This window comes from Brienomyrus brachyistius, chromosome 22 (genome assembly GCF_023856365.1).
Source record: "Brienomyrus brachyistius isolate T26 chromosome 22, BBRACH_0.4, whole genome shotgun sequence".
Taxonomy (NCBI): domain Eukaryota; kingdom Metazoa; phylum Chordata; class Actinopteri; order Osteoglossiformes; family Mormyridae; genus Brienomyrus; species Brienomyrus brachyistius.
Genome location: NC_064554.1, coordinates 3075860 through 3096123, shown reverse-complemented (window position 1 = coordinate 3096123; position 20264 = coordinate 3075860). Strand labels below are relative to the sequence as shown.

Sequence of the window (20264 nt, the reverse complement as noted above, 5' to 3'; positions counted from 1 at the left end):
GAGGCCAACAGAACCACATCATCTGCAAAAAGCAGAGACCCAATCCTGAGGCCACCAAACCGGACACCCTCAACGCCCTGGCTGCGCCTAGAAATTCTGTCCATAAAAACTATGAACAGAATCGGTGACAAAGGGCAGCCCTGACGGAGTCCAACCCTCACTGGAAACGAGTCCGACTTATTGCCGCCCATGCGGACCAAACTCTGGCACCGGTCATACAGGGACCGAACTGCCCTTAAAAGGAAGCCCGGTACCCCATACTCCCGGAGCACCCCCCACAGGACTCCCCGAGTCGAATGCCTTCTCCAAGTCCACAAAACACATGTAGACTGGTCGGGCAAACTCCCATGAACCCTCCAAAACCCTGCTGAGAGTATAGAGCTGGTCCACTGTTCCACAGCCAGGGCGAAAACCACACTGCTCCTCCTGGATCCGAGGTTTAACAATCCGGCGGACCCTCCTCTCCAGGACCCCCGAATAGACCTTGCCAGGGAGGCTGAGGAGTGTGATCCCCCTATAGTTGGAGCACACCCTCCGGTCCCCCTTCTTAAAGAGGGGGACCACCACCCCGGTCTGCCAGTCCAGAGGCACTGCCACTGTCCACGCGATGCTGCAGATGCGTGTCAGCCAGGACAGCCCCACAACATCCAGAGCCTTGAGGAACTCCGGGCGGATCTCATCCACCCCCGGGGCCCGGCCACCGAGGAGCTTTTTAACCACCTCAGAAGCCTCCGCCCCAGAGATAGGCGAGTCCACCCCCAAGTCCCCACACCCTGCTTCCATATCGGAAGGCGTGTCGGTGGGATTGAGAAGGTCTTCGAAGTATTCCCTCCACCGACCCAGAACGTCCCGAGTTGAGGTCAGCAGCGCACCATCCCCACCACAAACAGTGTTGATGTTGCACCGCTTCCCCGCCCTGAGCCGCCGGATGGTGGACCAGAACCTCCTCGAAGCCGTCCGGAAGTCGTTTTCCATGGCCTCGCCAAACTCCTCCCACACCCGAGTTTTTGCTTCAGCAACCGCCAAAGCCGCATCCTGCTTGGCCTGCCGGTAGCCGTCAGCAGCGTCTGGAGTCCCACAGGCCAAAAAGGCCCGAGGACTCCTTCTTCAGCTTGACGGCATCCCTCACCACTGGTGTCCACCAGCGGGTTCGAGGATTGCCGCCGTGACAGGTACTGACCACCTTATGGCCGCAGCTCCGGTCATCCGCCTCCACAATGGAGGCGCGGAACATGGCCCATTCGGACTCAATGTCCCCCGCCTCCCCCGGGATATGGGAGAAGTTCTGCCGGAGGTAGGAGTTGAAACTCCTCCTGACAGGGGGTTCCGCCAGACGTTCCCAGCAGACCCTCACTATACGCTTGGGCCTGCCAGGCCTGGCCGGCTTCCTCCCCCACCAGCGGAGCCAACCCACCACCAGGTAGTGATCAGTTGACAGCTCCGCCCCTCTCTTCACCCGAGTGTCCAAGACATGCGGCCGCAAGTCCGACGACACGACTACAAAGTCGATCATCGAACTGCGGCCTAGGGTGTCCTGGTGCCAAGTGCATATGTGGACACCCTTATGTTTGAACATGGTGTTCATTATGGACAATCCATGATGAGCACAGAAGTCCAATAACAAAGCACCGCTCGGGTTCAGGTCGGGGGGGCCATTCCTCCCAATCACGCCCCTCCAGGTCTCACTGTCATTGCCCACGTGAGCATTGAAGTCCCCCAGCAGAACAAGAGAGTCCCCAGGAGGAGCGCTTTCCAACACCCCTTCCAAGGACTCCAAAAAGGGTGGGTATTCTGAACTGCCATTTGGCGCATAAGAGCAAACAACAGTCAGGACCCGTCCCCCCACCCGAAGGCGAAGGGAGGCTATCCTCTCATCCACTGCGGTAAACCCCAACGTACAGGCACCCAGCCAGGGGGCAATAAGTATGCCCACCCCCGCTCGGTGCCTCTCCCCGTGGGCAACTCCAGAGTGGAAAAGGGTCCAACCCCCCTCAAGGAGACTGGTTCCAGAGCCCAAGCCGCACGTCGAGGTGAGTCCGACTATATCTAGCCGGAACTTCGCAACCTCGCGCACCAGCTCAGGCTCCTTCCCCATCAGAGAGGTGACATTCCATGTCCCTAGAGCTAGCATCTGCAGCTGAGGATCGGACCGCCAAGGTCCCCGCCTTTGGCTGCCGCCCAGCTAGGTAACATCACCAATGACAGACAACGGACTCAGGTAAGACACGGACTGAAATACACAGGACTGACTGAAAATAATTAGACACAGCTGGGTACGATCGGGAAAGAACACGTGGGTAATTAGGGGGCGTGGCACACAGGAGGAGCGGACGAGCCGGGCATCACAATTATAATTAATCATTACATTAAGTAAGTGTCACGATCAGGGAATACAGGTGGCGGCGATCGTGCCGGAAACAGGCAAGGGAAGCCAGGTATGGGGAATAACGGGGTTTTATTAAGGAAGCGAGGGTTAGGGAGCATCGGACAGGGATTGACAACGAATCCACAATGACGGACAAGGCAAACAGGTAAGACCAGGACTTAAATAAGACAAGACCAATAAAAATAAGCGAACACAGATGGAGACGACCAGGGAATCACACGTGAGTAATCAGGGGCATGGCACACACGAGGAGCGTATCACAGTAAGAGCGTATATTACGTTATTTGTGTCCCCTCAAGTGTTACCAAAATTAAAAATTATTTAAAAATTCTACCAAGACAAACTGGAAGCTACAATGGTTAACTCACCTGTTGCTTTCTTAATAAAAATTCAAATCTCTGATCACAAAAATCAAACCATTTTATTTTCCTTGTGCCAACCAAGAAGTGTGCAACCAATTAAAATACTTTTCCTTTAATTTAGCTCAATCCTTACTGGCCACTTTAGTCAAATAAGTCTCTCTATATTACAGTCAGAAAACCTGGCACAGGTTTGTATCTCAATAATGGTTATCAGTTAAAAATCTGCTGATGACCAGTCAAGCCAGGCTAACAGCAGGCCTAATTCTTAAGAAAATTTACATTTATTTCAAAGAGGAAAAACTGAAAGAATTACAATAGTGACATTTTTTCCACTAAAGTACAGGTTTCATTGCATGTCCCAAGTTTCATTTCATGCCCAACGGGACCATCACAACACTCTGGAGTCACCAACTCGACTTGCATTGCATAGAGCTTGAATCATTTCTTAGTTTGCATCACTTTTTGGACAGAAGACAATATCAGAGCAGATTAATGGCAACACGACTTTTTTATAAGGAGTGAATCACGAGGGCTGGAGGGAAATGGAATCAGGTTTTACAGTTTTGAGTCACTGTGAGCAGAACCTTGTAAGTGAAATACGTTTTCAAAACATAGAAGCAGTGCAGCTTCCTGCTGAAAACTACTCGCATGTAGTTATTTATTTCTTAATGAAATACCGTTGCGTACACAGAGGCTAAGACTACAGGAAACAGCGAAAGCAGATTCGCCGTTTGCGTGTCAGGTTGTGTCCCCACCCAGTGCACGACGATGTGATTACACCCAGTTCCTCGATGATTCAGCTATTGATTCCCAATGCTCTTCTGCGAGAAGGAAGCATATTTCACTGTCTGGCAGCACTGTTTGAATTTAGGGTTGCCAGGTTTCCCTTACTAAAAAAATATATATTTAAAGTTCATTTTATTAAGTATACTTCTTGGGACTAAATTGGCCCACTTTTAGTTTATTAAAGTATATATTTTAACTGAATTCATTTAGTAATATTAGTTATTTGTAATTTTATACCTGAAATTGCTACAAACAGCACAGTAGCGATATGACTACATGTGAATTACACTAATAAAAATTTGCAAAACATACTTAGAGATAGTTTTTTCTCTTAGTCACTCAAAATGAACAAATATTGTTTTGAATGCCAAAATTAAAGATAAAACACATTTTACATATAAGCTAAACTTTTCTCAATACATGTCAGTTTAAGCCAGGTATACTTAAGTCAGACTTTTAATGTATATGTATGTAATAGTTTTATTACCTTGTAATATAATCATTAGTCTGTAGGGTTTGCAAGCTACCCACAACGGTTTTATATTTTTAAGTTTATAATGAAATAATATAGATTGCGTGCGCGTGAGATTCTGAAAGCGTGAGCTGGTGATCCTGAGGAAATTCAGAGTAAATGGTTATTCAAAATGATGATATTTTGCAGGTCTGAAGTGGGCTGAGTGTAAAGGGGAGGTCCGATGAAACGGTGTCAGAAACTGGCAGGTGGGGACAGGTAAAGCGAAACTCGCAGTCCCTCGTCAAGCACAAGTGTCTTTGCTGTCTACCGCTTATTTCATTTTGACTTTCATTGAACTGGTATTAATTTGTACTCGTAAGTGATTTGGATTAGTGATTTTACACGTTTGAGTTACGGATGTGCTCACCTGCCGTTTTACACTAACATAGGCTTTGAGACTTTAAGTGTGATTCAAGTAGACGCAGAACATGAGCGGTAAGAACAATTTACCATTTCTATTCAGTGGGCAGTCTGTTCTTTTAAATATCATATTTACAGAATTAAGTCATTCTTTTAGCTTGGTTTTTAGCTTGGTTTCATTCTTATTCTTGAATAAATTGTAATTATTTAAGAAATTCATTAGTATTAATGCATGTTTGGGCCAGTAATTTTAAAGGTGTTTTTAGAACTGAGTAGGATTTGTACGTTATTGTTTTCCTTAAAAAACGACTTTCTCTTAAGGTGTGCCATGTAAGGTAACTGGTGCCTAAACTGAGTTTGATTGCATTTAACTGTCCTGGATTTGTGTGATTTACATTAGACGTCACTTATTCCTTATATAGTATACAGGGTTGCCAGCTCTCGCGTAAGTGTCGAGACACTTTAGACTCTCACGCGCAGGCAAGGAATCTTACTGCATACTGTATTATTCCATTATATAAATAAAATTAGCTACATCAAAACCGTTGGGGCAATTTACAAACTCTGCAAACTACTTACAAGGTAATAAAGTTGTTACATACGAGAAAGAGTATGCAGACTTGTGTCGAATTGGAAACCTCTCTCCAGCCAGCTGACCAAAGCTGGCAACCCTGAGTTTATTTTTGCGAATTAACCAACGCTTCCGCAAGGTCTCCATCGCAGTGAAATACTGGCCACAGACCTGGGGTTAGGAACCGCTAGTCTAGATCACCGCAAAAACGACGGCATAAGCAGTTGAAAAAAAATAGATATTTCTGATTTTATCGGTGCCATGCATTATTTTGTGGGTAGCCTATCTATTAATCGTATGCATTAATCTGTTAAATAGATACATCTGATTTAAGAAGATAAAGCGGCCTTTCAAATGGAGACACTATGATGAATACGATTCGCGAAGTTATGCTCGATTTCCAAAACTGCAGTAGCCGTGACATGTAAACCACAATAGACCTTTTTAGGTAAATATTTGGCCACGATAAACGGTTAAAAGATGGGCGGATGGATTTGAGAAGAATCAATTACAAAAATAGAACAAAATGTCTAATAATACATTAATATTTATTTAAAACTAATTTCCAAGAGCATTTTAGCATAAACAGGAAACGCTAACAATAACAAAGCATAACAATAGGAATTTCAATAGTTTATCGTCGTTGCTTGGACGAGGCGTATGCAGGCTATTAGATTACGAGAGCCCCGACTCTTTGTTCATATAATGTAAATAAATTCCTGTCAGAAGAGAAGAGAAATATGTTTTTTTTCACTTTTGAGATTCCCTGCGTATGGTGAAGAACCTGGTGAAACTAGCACAGTCCTGTTGCCCAAACATGAACATTCACGGTGTTTTTGCTGATCCGTGTCACCTTCCAAGGTTTTCCCCGAGTCATCAAACTATTTGTTCATTCTGTATTCTCTGCCTTTTCCATACTGGAGCAAAATTGTGTGAAGTAACTTAGTAACTTTTTCTGAATGGATTCTTGTATTCTGTAAAATATATCTTTGCTTCACACTTTGGGGCCACCCTAAAACATGCATTGGAAGCATTTGCTACGTCTGCTCTCTGTCATCAAGTTCTCCTGGTCTTTTCATATGTTCATATGTTTATCCCACAGAATGAGAATGGGGTGGCTGGTAGTGACTTATGGGAAGGAGGGACAGCAAGCTGGGGGAGGGGGGGATTCCTCACACTCTTGAATCTGTCTCAGCACGCCTTTCGCAAGGTGTTTTCTTCACATTAGCAGAATGTTCTGGGTAAAGCTAGCAGAATTAGGAGGAATTTGGTAAAGAGCCTTCGACTTTGTCACCTACAGTTGAATAGATTGTTAGTCACTTGCTGGAAGCGTCACAGTTATACAGTCCATTACATTAAAAAAACAGGCTATTCTGACTAACAGGGGTAGCAGGATATTTGGAGTCCACATTCTAGAGATTTTCATGAACACCACAGCCACTCCAAAGTAGTATTAAATTATGGGATGCAACTTTTCATTCAAGTGAAAAATCTGCATTTAACTTCCCAAAACATGCATATGAGTTACACTGTTAGAAAAAAGTACCAATTTGTACCTTTGAGGGTACAATCCCTTGTCACTGGGGCTGTACCCTAAGACCCTGCCAGTTATACCTTAGCTATAGGTAAATGAACTCAGGCACATTTTTGTACCATTTGATTACGTTATCATACCAGGGCTGTGTCCCTTTGTTCTGACTGTAATATAGAGAGTCTTATTTGACTAAAGTGGCCAGTAAGGATTGAGCTAAATTAAAGGAAAAGTATTTTAATTGGTTGCACACTTCTTGGTTGGCACAAGGAAAATAAAATGGTTTGATTTTTGTGATCAGAGATTTGAATTTTTATTAAGAAAGCAACAGGTATTATGGTTCTGCATTTTCCTGTCTGTGATGCCATGGCATTGTGATTTGTTATATATATATATAGTGGATTTCCGGTTAGCGCTGTAGATGAGTGAATGCTAAGGAGTGGGGGGGGGGTGTCTTTCACCCTACAGACTGCATGTTGGGATTGGGCGGAGGAGCCCAGCCGGAAAGTTCCTCTGACATAGATGAGGAGATGTGGGACCGGGTGGAGGGCGTCCGACACAAGCTGACCCGGATCCTGAACCCGGCCAAGCTCACACCATTCCTGCGCCAGTGCAAGGCCATCGACGAGCAGGATGAAGACGAGGTGCTCAATTCCACGCAGTACCCTCTACGCATCAGCAAGGCTGGTAAGGGGGGGCAGGGAAGGGGGGGGAGAGAGAGGTCTTGAGCTGGGGGCAGGGGTGTTTCTAAGGTGGGGGGCATAAGATGGGACATAATTCATACAGAACAGACCAACCCCATCATTAGCCAATGATATATCAGGAATCGGTGAGTGACAGGGGAGGGGGCTCTCTAAGGACCAATCAACTTTCAGCTGGGGCCACTGTCCATGTGGTCCCGCCTCTGTATACACCCCTGTCCGGGAGTGCACTGGTCACTAATTCTGCAACTGGATGACTCCATTACTTATTCATTTACTCTTTGTCATTTATTCATTTACATTGCGATTGAAGTCCAGCTTATTGTGCTGATAATCATGTTTACATACTTGAGCACTTGCTGGAGGGCTGAGCAGCAAACTGACAGATCCCAAAACTTTGCCTGAGCCTCTCCCCCACCCCCTAGGCCGCCTTCTGGACATCCTGCGAGGGCGGGGCCAGCGGGGCCTGCAGGCCTTCTTAGAGTGCCTGGAGTTCTACCATCCAGAGGAATACACCTACCTGACCGGCCGCAGGGCGACGCAGCGCTGCTCCATGCTCGTTGGTAAGGAGCCGGGCGGCTTGAGGACACCCGGGAGCACAGAGTTAGCGGAGAGCTCATCCCCAGAGCAGAATGTCTGTCCGTCTGTCTTGGTTGAGCTCCTGACCTATTTTGGGAAAATACTTATCTGTTGAAACACAAACGCACACCTGAGTCACCGTAGACATGAACATCCAAGAAAGTATGCTTTTAGAAGAGAGGGGCGACTGATGATTATCACATTATCTCACTCAATGGGCCTGTGTCTGAATTTATGGTTGTTTTGTCTACAGTAGATGGCTGATTGAACACCTTAGGAGGTCATGTTTACCCTGCCTATGGGTCTGTTCTGTGTCCCTTAGCCGGGGGCTGCTGTCCAACCTGTTACTCTTAGAAGGCATTAAACATGGTCCTCCAAAGCTACTCCACTTCAGGGCACGTTATTCAACCCTTTAGCCGAAAGCGTCCTTCCTCGTTTGAGGGCACCGACAGTCCGCTAAGTGACAGTCTGCTAACTGCTCCGCCCTGTCCTAGACGAGGAGGGTCCAGAGGGCTTGACGCAGTTCCTGCTCCTGGAGGTGCGGAAGCTGCGGGAGCAGCTGCAGAATAGCAGGCAGTGCGAGCGGAGACTGTCCCAGCGCTGCCGCATGGCCGAGGAGGAGCGGGGCCGCGCCGAGCGTCGCGTGCAGGAGCTGCGCCACAACCGGCTGCAGCTGGAGAGGTGGGGGTGGGGGTGTGGTCCTTCACTGACACACACAGAAACATACGACAAGGGCTCGTTTTAATGCGACTGAACATCTCATATTATTGAAGTCACGAAACACAACCTTCTTGGTCTTGTGAGCCTCTCTGTCTGTACAGCTGGGCTACAAGGTCTTCAACAATATTCTGTAAGCAAGTCCCAACTCTCCATGTGATGAAGGAATTCTCCCCTGCAATCAATAAAGCGCATCTTATCAAATTGAATCTATAAGAGACATGCCAGGAATCCTGTACAGGTTGGGGCATAGCTTGGGGTGAGCATTGGGGGGTTGAGGTCTCCACCCATTTAAGAGGGTCCAAGGGGTTGTATTGGCTGGTTTGGATTATTGAGGGGGAGGGGTTACAATTTCTCCCATCCCTCCCAGAATTTATGCCCAGGTGTACAGGTATAAACCAGTAACAGCATTCAGTCATTAGTAAACAAGTACATCAAATCATTTTAGGTCAGAAACTTGTTGGCACACGTGCAGGCATGCAATTATGCATGCAGAGAAACACGGGTGGCACAAGTGCAGATTGTAGCCGCTGCACTGCTGGCTCAGTTACCAACGGAGCGGGGGCCAGTTACCCTGGGGTACATTTCCCAAAAACATAGTAGCGATGTACATATTTGGAACTGTGCAACTGAATGGGTCCAACTATGTAAGCTTTTGGGAAACAAACCCCCGCAGGATGCGTCAAGACTGGGAGGAAGGCAGTCGAGAACTGGCCAGACTGAAGGACCGGCACCTGGAGCAGGCCGTGAAGTACTCCCGGGCCTTGGAGGAGCAGGGGAAGGCCTCCACGAGGGAACGGGAGCTGCTGGGGCAGGTAGGCTGGGCCCACTGCCCCCAAGCAGTGCTCTCTGGGTGCTTCCCCCTGCCATGTCACATGTGGGTTAAATGCAGAGGACACATTTTGTTGTTGTGTTCTCTGGTGTGTCAACAACTAATCATTAAATTCAAAGTGTACTCCCCAGATTAAATGGACGCAGAAACAAGGATCTGTAGGGAAAAGGAAGGGAAGATAAGCAGGATGTGTTATTTGGGAGTGTTGTATCCATGATTTAGCATAAGCCATGTCTGTGACAGATCCATCCATCCATCCATTTTCCAAACCGCTTATCCTATTGGGTCGCGGGGGGTCCGGAGCCTATCCCGGAATCAATGGGCACGAGGCAGGGAACAACCCAGGATGGGGGGCCAGCCCATCGCAGGGCACACTCACACACCATTCACTCACACATGCACACCTACGGGCAATTCAGCAACTCCAATTAGCCTCAGCACGTTTTTGGACCGTGGGGGGAAACCGGAGTACCCGGAGGAAACCCCACGACGACACGGGGAGAACATGCAAACTCCGCACACATGTGACCCAGGCGGAGACTCGAACCCGGGTCCCAGAGGTGTGAGGCAACAGTGCTAACCACTGCACCACCATGCCACCCCTGTCTGTGACAGATCATGACAGAAATTAGAAGGAAGTGTGTGAAGGTGGTAGATTGTTGGTTGAAGTCCCAGTAAGACCTGGTGGTTGTTGCTCTTAATGGGGTACTTAATCTTTGGCCAGTAACCTGGCTAAATGAAGTCAGAAGGTATAAGAACCATTGCATTATGGGTAACGCTGCAGCTGGAGCAGCTGAAAAATAGACTGATGGAGGCAGAGAGGAAGGCAGAAGACAGCCAGGCCCCCCCGTCACCAGCTCCGAAGGACAGCAGCACCCCATTCTGCCCAATCGTCATCCCCTTGGTTCCAGAGCTGCCACCAATCAAAACACCCCGGGAGGCTAGCGTGGACACAAAGGTTCGTGCATGGGTTTAGATCAAGAACCTGAATTCTATGCTGGATCGATGAGTGTTACCTGGAATGATGGCATTGTTCGGTTCCCCAGGCTCTGCTGGACATCCTACAGCAGGACCGCCGGGAAGCGGCTGAGCACCGACATGAGCTGTGCAGTACCATCAGCCGCCTGCAGGGGGAGTTAGAGAGCACAGAGGTGCACAGGGACAAGGTGAAGGGAGTGGCAAGGTTTACAAAGACTGCAGTGTTCTGATTTCCATCATGCTTTTTTCCGCTTATCTTGAATTTCATGGCTGTCATTTTCACCCCATCCTGCGCCTGGTAGCTGGCAGCCCACTGCGAACAGCTGCAGGCGAAGGTGCGGACGCTGCAGCTGGACTGGGAGATGGAGCAGAAGAGGAGCGTCTCCTATTTCAACCAGATCATGGAGCTGGAGAAGGAGAGAGACCAGGTGGGTGTTTGGCTGGCCAGACGTCTTTGCTGCCATGGCGATATGGTGCAGAAATCTCACACAATGAGGGACCTTTACTCTGCACTGCTTGGCCAACGATTTCTAGATAGATTTAATTTCTGTATCTACATCTGTATTTATACAGCCACTGTTTACACATGAGGGACTGATAAAATCTAATAATTATATAAAAGTACAGTAGAACTTTGGAACTTGAAAGCCACATAACTCAACCAACGTTGAACGGGACAGGTGAATTCTCTTGGAACTCGACCTTTCCTGCTAAAACTTGCATGGGTCGAGTAGCATTCAACTCTGCCAATTTGGACCTCAATCAGGTCGGTCAAGAAAAATCGCAACCCGACCGAAAACAAAACAGCACTGCTAAAACTTGTACGGATTGAGACGCGTCTCTGATGTGTCTAATTGGCCTTAGTGTGTATGTGTGTACATGTGCCCCGTGGTGGAGGGGCATCCCATCCAGGGTCCCTTCAGCCTAATTTATACAAAGGAGACCAACTCCATCATTAGCCAATGATATACTTTGAATGAGTGACAGGGGAAGAGGCACCCTGGGGGCCAATCAGCTTTCAGCTGGCACCAGTGCACCTGTAGCCCGCCCCTCTATACACCCTTGGTTTGGAGTGCACTCACTGATCACTAATGCTCCAGGCAACTCCTCAACCCTTTACTGGATAAGTGGTTGGAAGTTATATTGATGAAGGAATAGAAGTTTTTAATCACCCTGCCTATTACAGCTAATTAACAGCTTGGGAATTCCTGTCATCCTATTTCTCTGTCTCTCCATCCTTGACTCTAAAGGCTCTGCGCAGCCGGGACAGCCTGCAGCTGGAGTACACAGACTGCCTGCTAGACAAGGACCGCCTGCGCAAGCAGGTCATAGAGCTGCAGGCCTGCCTGGACAAGCTACAGAGGGAGAGGGAGGTGGAGAGGGAGGTGGAGAGAGAGCGAGAGAGGAGCAGGGAGGAGAACTGCATGCACTGCGTAAGTGGACACACATGCAGATGCACAGAATTATTGTGAGACAAAGAGTAATGAGGTATTTTTAGCATGTATAGGACACATAAACATATACACATCACCTATGAAATTTGGCTGGGAGTGTGACCAAGGCTGTCTGCGTGTCCCGCAGTCACGCCTCTGCCTGATCAGTGAGGATCACTGCTACCAGCCATGCTGTTCTGTGACACGGTCCATTTCAGACACGTCGGTGTGCAGGAGCCCGCTTTCGGACACCTCGTCTCGCTCCTGCCAAAAGGTCCGCCATCGTGCAGTCCAGGAGTGCTTTGTATTAATATATCAATGACTCATCACTAATCCAGCAAAAATTGTGCCAGCTTTCATCAGTAACTGGCTGAATTGTTTTATGTCTTAATTGCAGACTCCCTCTAGAGGCCAAACCAGCGAACTGTCAGAGGGTAAGTGGGGGCTGCAGTGTAGACATTGCCGTCTGTAACAGTGAGGAAGGAGGGCTGAATCTGAGGGTGGCTCACTTGTATTTCTGTCTTCCAGGTTCGTACTCGAACTCGGACGAGAATCTGCTGATGGCGGTGAGCAGTCTCCCTTTCCTCTGTGGCTTTGGCCTGTCCTGCCACTGGCGGAGCATCCCTGACACTCTCTGTGCTCTCTCTGTCTGAAAGCTAGAGGACAGCGAAAGGGACATCAACAGGCTGTCGACCTTCGCCTTCCCGCCCTGTGTGGACTCCATCCACCGCAGGGCCCACACCGAGTGAGTGCAGGTCTTCCTGTTTCAATCGCAAACCCTTTCCGCTTTTCTGAGAATGGGTGGAATGGAAAGTGATAACTAGGGAAGCAGAAAGCACTTTCTACTTGACCTTTTTGTTAAGGACTTCTCTAATAGACTCAATTGCTTCCAGATTCGATCTGGACTCCTGGGGCAGTGACAATCTACTTACAGGTGTGTCTCCCACGCTGTCAGTCACTACTGATGCCAGAGCGCAGTGCAGACAGATTTATAAATACTGCAGATAGTGTAATCATAGTGTAAACAAGCATACAAATATAAAAATGTACATAGTACACAAACAGAACATCTGAAAGGATTATTAGTAAGTAAACAAATGTACAGCCCTGTGCAAAGGTCTTAGGCTGGCAAGGAATGTGGTTAAAGGTATTCATTGGTGTACTAAGTGTTCTATTCTCCAAAAAAAGTTACTTGTCCACAGCCATTCCATGTATTTGTTACCTTTCACCACTGGTCCACTTAATTATTTACTGAGTTAAATAAATTGCTGAGGTATTCATTAGCCAAACATGGTATCCTAGTAGTCAAGTAAAAAAATATATGGGTACACTGGATGGCAGAAGGTCCCTGCAAATACTGGGGTGACTGTAGGAGAGGTTTTGAAATGGCTAAGCTCACACGCTTGCTTTTATAGACATAATGCCATATTTTTATACCAGCATGATCATGTGAACATGATCTTATTCGACTGCTTAAGATTTTTACACAGTACTGTATGTATGAATAAATTAACAAACGTATAGGTGCAATTAAAAGACAGACAGAACCAGGCCAGAATGCTCCCCAGCTCTTCACGGCAGGGTGTGTGTGTTGGCGTGTGTGTGTTCATCCTCGCCGTTCTATGTGTCTATTATAATGATTTGAGGATGTAAACTGCAAGCTTGCTTTGTGTTTTTTGACTAGCAACGTGGGTCAGATGCACACACACACACACACACACACACACACGCACAGAGACGCATCCTCCTTGCCTGACTGTCATATGCTTCGTGTCCTGCAGCAGGGGGGCAACGTCAGCTCTCTTTGTCAGATTCCTTCAGCTCCCTGAACTCTCACCCCTTCTCCTGCGACCTGAACAGCCCCGCACCCTCGCCGCAGCCTGTGAGCAGCCCATCCAGGTGAGCTGTGCCACTCTCCTCGGGACTCCTATTCATGCGCAGTTGTCAGCTGACCTTTCCTTTCTGTCATCAGGCCTTGGAGCTCATAGCATATTTTGATCTTCCTCTTTCCCTTCAACTTCACCTCCTGCACCCATCCTTCACTCTATCTCTCTTTCTCTCTCTCTCCTCTCAGGCCAGATTCTTCCCATCCCTCCCATTTCCCTGCCACACCCAAACGGATCACCAGCTTGGCCGACGACATCACAATCATCGGAGGCAACCACATGGGGATATTCGTGCAGAGTGTGAGGGCGGGGTCGCAGGCAGAGCAATGTGGTCTGCAAGAGGGCAGCGAGCTGCTGGAGGTGAGAGGGTGGGGTGCGCCGTTACCTGGGCAACCCCGCATGCCAATCTGGCCAATCTCACCCTGACCTCATGGTTTGGTTTGGCAGCTGGCGCCAGCCATGCCGGGAGGGGAGAGCGTGCCGCTGGGGCGGTGCACCAGTGAGGTGGCGCACTATTCCCTGCAGGCCTGGACAGAGCCCTCCGCCCTCAAGCACCAGGTCAACAGCAAAGGTAAGATCACATGTTCCCGAAGCCCCCTGAGATAAAGGTCTCAGACTGATGAATGAATTGAAATGTTGGCATGTTGGAGAGGAACTGAATATAATGCTTTGCCCCGCCCCTTCTCCCAGCATACTCCCAGCTGTTTGCCCAGATGGCCTCGCCCTCTTTCATGGGTGCTGACTCCTTCTACGTGAGGGTCAACCTGGACCTGGGCACCAATGTTCGATCTGGCCCACAGCCCCGCTGCGATGACATCCTGCTGGTGACGGACACCTGGTACGATGGCAGGTACCAGTGGCGCTGCAGGCGGGTGGACAGGGAGACGGGTGAGCTGCAGCAAGAGGCATCCCTGCCCAACTATAACAGGTACCAGAACCGAGGCTCCCACTGCTGATGGAGCATAACACACGAGAGGCCAGCAGGGGGCGGGGGCCACAACCCAAGATGGGTCTTCTTATAAGACCACTGCTTCAGTGAAAATCTGTTCTTATTAAACGCTTAACATATCATCAGGTTTTTATTTTTTAAATTATGCGGCTCGAGTCAAAAATGAAATAAACTGCATTTTTATTTACTTTTTATTTGTCAATTAGAGGGAAAGATTTTAAAATTCATGACATTGAAACACATGCACATTTCCTTAACACAACCCTCAGGTGATTGAGGACCCTGTGTACATGCATAAAAGGGTGAAATTGTTACTGTATTGCCACATGATGCATTTTATTTGCCTAGATTATTGTATGTTACCCATAATCTCTTTCGTCAGAGTAAAAGCTCAAATTTCAATCTTATATACAACTTTATAAAACTGAGTGCATACTGCTTATAAATCTAAATGCATGTGGCAGTTAAGGTAATTATGCTCTTGCTTTGGGCCTTTAAATCCTTTAATATCCTGAGTGTGAGGATGTAATGATGACTTGTGATCTGCAGAGTCTTCTCCGTTGTGTGTCTCACTGCCCCTCTCTCTCGCACTCGCCATGCCTCCAGGGCCCAGCAGCAGTTACTAGTAAGATTCCGCACCCTGGGCCTGAAGCTGAGGGACTACAAGATAAAGGTGAGAACTTATGCTACCTTCCATATGAACTGGGAAGTCAGATCTTCTGATTTCCCAGACAGAAATTTCAACTGGAACAGCCCCTGAAGAATTTTGACTCGAACTGTCAGAGGAACATCTGCGACCATGACCTCGAAATTCGAGATGGCTATGCCCTTAATCAAGACGTCAAAGCTGTAGTCATATGCTATGCTGTTTATTAGCACTTACGTTTTATTTGTGTCCAATTAAATCACCCATACACACAGTACCACCAGTCTATGAACATGTTGCTACTAAGTGTTTACAGTATGCGCAAAATACTGCGTAATGCGTTATCAGCTTGTATTGCTAACAATGAACCTGGCTAGGACTGGTATTGCTAAACAGCTTTCTGACATGATACTCTGGAACGCGGTTAAGTCAGGTGTGCTGTCGTTCCCAGCTCCAAATTCCAGCCTCTGAGGCAAATGGAAAACAGCATTGCCCTTCTGTTGTTCCCCTCACACACACGCACCCATTTTACATCCCTACTCTGCCCCCCTAACCCCAGCAGCTGTACAAGAAGGACTCCGAGCGCATGCGCCTGGTGAAGGTCACAGGCAGGTGTAGCCATGACAAAAGCGTGGATTCCCAGCTGGTCTACACTCTCAACCAGCGTAAGAACCGATACACTGACTAACACCCGACTCCTAACATTTTTTTTCAACACAGATTGAAGCATGTGGCTTCTTTTCTAATAGTGGATAAAATAGCTACTGGAACAATTTAATTACGTAACAAGATTCAGGGACAGACACGTGCTCTGCCAGACTTAAAACAACAACTTCTCGGTCCAGTGCCTTACTACTCATCAGTCTATGATGCATGCAGCAGCTTCTGACATCTCCTTTGATTGTAACCTGCTCCATCTACCATCATATCTCAAATCAGATTTATATCTCTATGCTTTTAGGCTTATTGTAGCAAAAAGAGGGAAAAGACACCCTTTTAACTTTGTCTCCGCAGGTCAGGAAGAGAACCTGATTCCCTACAGCCTGGTACAGCCGGTACATGTTTCGTCCCGCAGGCCTGTCGTCTTCTCCCCGTCGATTCTGTCGCACAGACTCATCGAGAGGCTACTGCAGCCTGCGGAATCCGGGCTGGACTTCAACACCTGCCCCCCAGGTATAAGCGCACAGCAGCCCTGCCCCTGAAGTTGCAGTTTCGTAACCTGGATTAAATTTTTATACAGTTCACATAAAGCCTACGTAAAAGCGAATGATCAAATCTCCCCAAGCTTCATTCTCAGAAGGGGCACTAGGTAAGGTTGTCCACTTTCTCCATCACCATTTGCTATATTTATCGAACCATTGGCAGCAGCAATTCGGAAAAATAATAATATCAAAGGTATCCAAACAGCAAATATAACCCATAAAATTAGTCTTTATGCGGATGATGTATTACTTTTTATTCAAAATACATAGGATTCTCTCACGGAGACGATAAGACTCATAAATAAGTTCTCCTCCATCTCAGATTACTCTATTAACTGGAACAAGTCAACTATTTTTCCAATATCTTGTGACTTCCAGTCCAATCCAGTTCTCCCACTTCAATCTGGGAACATTAGATACCTTGGTATTCACATTTCTGCCAAGCTGTCAGATCTGACGCGATTAAATCACAGTCCTCTGCTTAAAAAGATGACCTGGCACGGTGGAATAATCTGCCCACGTCACTTATGGGAAGAGTAGCAACAATCAAAATGATGATCTTGCTAAAAATTAACTACATGTTCTCAATGGTTCCGAGTCGACCTCCGCTGACTTGGTTCAAATCACTGGACTCCTTAATTTCAAAATATCTATGGAAATCCAAGCCACCATCAATAAGTTTAAAAACTTTACAGAAACCCAAAACCTGTGGAGGTATGGAACTTCCTAATTTGTACAACTACTTTCTTGTCAATAGACTGATATTTGTCCTAAAATGGACTCAGCAAAACAACTTAGACCTAAACTGGCTGGATATTAGCAAATATTTCTGTAATGATATTCGCATCCAGGACCTGCTTTTTATCAGTCATATACTTAAACGACATTGCTATTTTAAGGGCATTAACATCAACACATCGTTATTCACACATTAACATAATTTCTTAAAATGAACCAAACTTCACTGGTCCCATGCAAAATGACACCCATCTGGAACAACCCTGACATTCTGTTAAATAAAAAAATTATAAACTTCCTTGCATGGCATAATAAAGGAATCAAGTGCCTCGAACATATAATCCAAGACAATCACATGGTATCATTTGACAATATAGCAGAAACCTATGACATTGAGAAAAACAAGTATTTCGAATATCTTCATCTTAAATCAATAATAAATAATAGATGGTGCCGTAAGTAATTAGATCTGGAGCTTTCAGCTAAAATAGCAAACTTCTTAATAACTCCAACTACAAAACTTCTGTCTAGGATTTATGTGCATGTAGCAGAATCTGATACAACACTCTCACTCCCTACCCACAAATGGGAAAGGGATTTACTCATCAACCCAGACACTAACTTCTGGAGGCAAATTTGCTTGACTACCTTTAGAATGACTCAGAACTCCAACCTGCAGCTATTACAGTACAACATTTTACACAGAACACACTGCACAGGGCAAAGGATGTTCCAGATGGGTGTCAGAAATACTGACATATATGTAACTTGTAAGAAAGACGCACCAGATAATTACCTGCATGCTTTCTGGTGCTGCACAACGGTCAACGAATTCTGGCAAAGGATCTGTGAAGACTTATCGACACACCTAGGGCATCCCATCCCACCCTCCCCCTCACTTTGCCTGCTTGGGGGCCACACTAACATTAATATAGACACGAATAAATCTTGCATGCCTCTCACAGTACTAACCATTGCCATTGAAACTGGAAGTCAAAAGAGAATTTAAACAGGCTTGCCGCCTGTCCCTCCTCTGCGGGCCTCCTTGTATGGGGTTTGTGCCCCCTTAGTCCCTCCCATTGTCTCGGGGACGTATGGCCGTGGGCCCTTGTGCCTTGGGGGTGGCCTCGGTTCCCCCTGCTTTTGCCTTGGGCCCGGGAGTGGGGGGGGGGGGGGGGGGGCGCTGTCACATCCTCTGACGGCATCAAATGCCAGAACATCCCATGACAAATCAGTTCACACCTAAACTTGCACATACAAGAATGGACGCATAAGAGGTTGAGCGATCAGTATCATTATTACTTCTTAGTGTATGTTATAGGAATTGAAATATACATGTATATGTGTAGGATGACGGGTGTGTGTCTGCTGCATATATATAATACCTATTTGTAACATTATTATTATTAGTATTGTTGTTGATATTGTTGCTGATATAATTTTTGTTGTTTGATGTCCTTGTGTGTTATGTTCCTTATGGTTGTTTGTACTCTGTATCCCCCTACACTGTGTTTTCTCCATCCCACCTTTATTACTATTCCTATTATTATTTATGTTTATATATATAATTTTTTCCCACCATGGTGATTAATGTCTGTTATTGTTATGATTATTGTGCGGGTGTCCCCCCCCTCCTTTTTTGTTTGTTGTTTTAATCACGGTACTAGGACGGGTGAGTTCGGAGCGGCCACAGTCTTTACACTGTACCGTTAATTTAATGTAAAATAAAGTTGTCCTCCGAAGAGGGGGGCTGGTGGTGGGCAATAAAAATAAAACATTTAAAGAAAGAAGTCGCAGTGCCCTCTCACCTTTCCACTTCCTCCCAGGTTGACCTTTTACTTTTGCACTTCCTGTTGTTGCTCTGTGCCCGGCAGAACCCATTGGCCCAGCAGCAGAGCGGAGGGATAAAAATGTCTTCCTGCTTGACGTGCCGACTGACCAATCGCAGGGCATCAGACTGGAATCCATACAGGATGTCATACGTCAGGTCTGATGCGCTCCATGTGTCTTCCGTTCTGTTTTACCTTGGACCACTAAACATATCCGTCTTCTCATTGTTCAGGACAAGCACTGCTTGTTGGAGCTGGGTGTGGGAAGCGTGGAAGCCCTTCTGAGACAGGGCATCTATCCCATCGTCATCCACATCAAGTCCAAGGACAAAAAGGCCAGGAGGTTCAAGTGCGTGTCCATCATGCCAGTCACAGACATGTCCTGCGCTCATCTCCGACTTAAATACTCACATGGATATTTCTCCGTTTTTGACAGGAAATTTTTGTCTGGGCAAAGTGAGGAAAAACTGATGGAGGAGGTGTGTCAGAAAGAAGAATTTCAGTTGGAAAGCCTGCCCATGTTACACTATACTCTCCAGCCCAGAGCGTGGAACTGCACTGAAGATCTTCTGGTTGCCATACGCAATGCCATTTATAGCCAACAGAGGGCAGTAGTTTGGGTTGAGCAAAGCAGACTGTAGGGCATCGATAGCCGTTCAGAGTGTCGTTGGTTTTAATGTTACAAAACAGGGTTCCGATCCTGGAGTTGGGCGGTGGGGGTGCAGAATCCAACGCAGCTTGTAGATTTCAATGCTCTGAGACACCTCTTAATATTTAGCAGTTGTGTTTATGCACAGTTATCATTTTTGTGTGTAATACAGTGGTGAAACCACCCTTTTTATACTCGGTTTTATTTATTTATCAGCTGATCGTTTAAAGTAACACACTTAGTCCTACCGAAACAAAGTTAACCCGTCAAGGTGTACTGGTTAAACGGTAATGGCATTTGCAAAACAACTGTAAACTCTTACCTTGTCCACAAGAGTAACATAAGAATCGTTTTTCATAACGAAATAAAAATCCCCGTAAATGTGTCTTTCTGAGGAATTGTAATAAATAAAATTCAAAATGAAACATTTCTTTATTTTGCTTATGCGTGTCACAGAATGCTAAAGTGCATACACATTTACTTAATTTCCCACCAAAATTGTTGGTTTCTTAATACTGTGGTAGTATATATTCCAAAACTTTCCTTGGACTAATTTGCTATATATGAACAAATCTGTATGGTCTGTGAGAGATCCATGTTTTGCATACATTTCTA

At 46.6% G+C, this 20264-nt stretch overlaps 1 protein-coding gene across 3 annotated transcripts; it reads left to right on the top strand.

Moving 5' to 3' along the window:
- The first annotated feature begins 4260 nt into the window (after positions 1–4260).
- On the top strand, positions 4261–20074 carry zmp:0000000896 (caspase recruitment domain-containing protein 10). 3 transcript variants are annotated; one of them, XM_048992011.1, is made up of 24 exons: positions 4261–4483; positions 6979–7197; positions 7637–7774; positions 8285–8471; positions 9184–9322; positions 10124–10297; positions 10386–10505; positions 10620–10745; positions 11568–11750; positions 11899–12024; positions 12148–12184; positions 12279–12316; positions 12407–12495; positions 12644–12684; positions 13535–13649; positions 13825–13996; positions 14084–14207; positions 14327–14564; positions 15192–15258; positions 15791–15896; positions 16246–16404; positions 19046–19158; positions 19234–19349; positions 19437–20074. In XM_048992011.1, the coding sequence occupies exons 1-24, from the start codon at positions 4477–4479 to the stop codon at positions 19639–19641; spliced, it is 3039 nt and encodes a 1012-aa protein (XP_048847968.1). In that variant the 5' UTR covers positions 4261–4476; the 3' UTR covers positions 19642–20074. The 3 variants fall into 3 exon arrangements, with proteins under 3 accessions (XP_048847968.1, XP_048847967.1, XP_048847966.1); XM_048992010.1 differs by having other exon boundaries at positions 13532–13649; positions 15794–15896; XM_048992009.1 differs by having other exon boundaries at positions 13532–13649.
- Positions 20075–20264: the final 190 nt, after the last annotated feature.

Coding starts and splice junctions, on each gene's coding strand:
- zmp:0000000896 (XM_048992009.1), top strand. Junction 9,323..10,123: donor AACGGGAGCTGCTGGGGCAG/GTAGGCTGGGCC, acceptor GTAACGCTGCAG/CTGGAGCAGCTGAAAAATAG. Junction 19,350..19,436: donor AAAAAGGCCAGGAGGTTCAA/GTGCGTGTCCAT, acceptor CGTTTTTGACAG/GAAATTTTTGTCTGGGCAAA.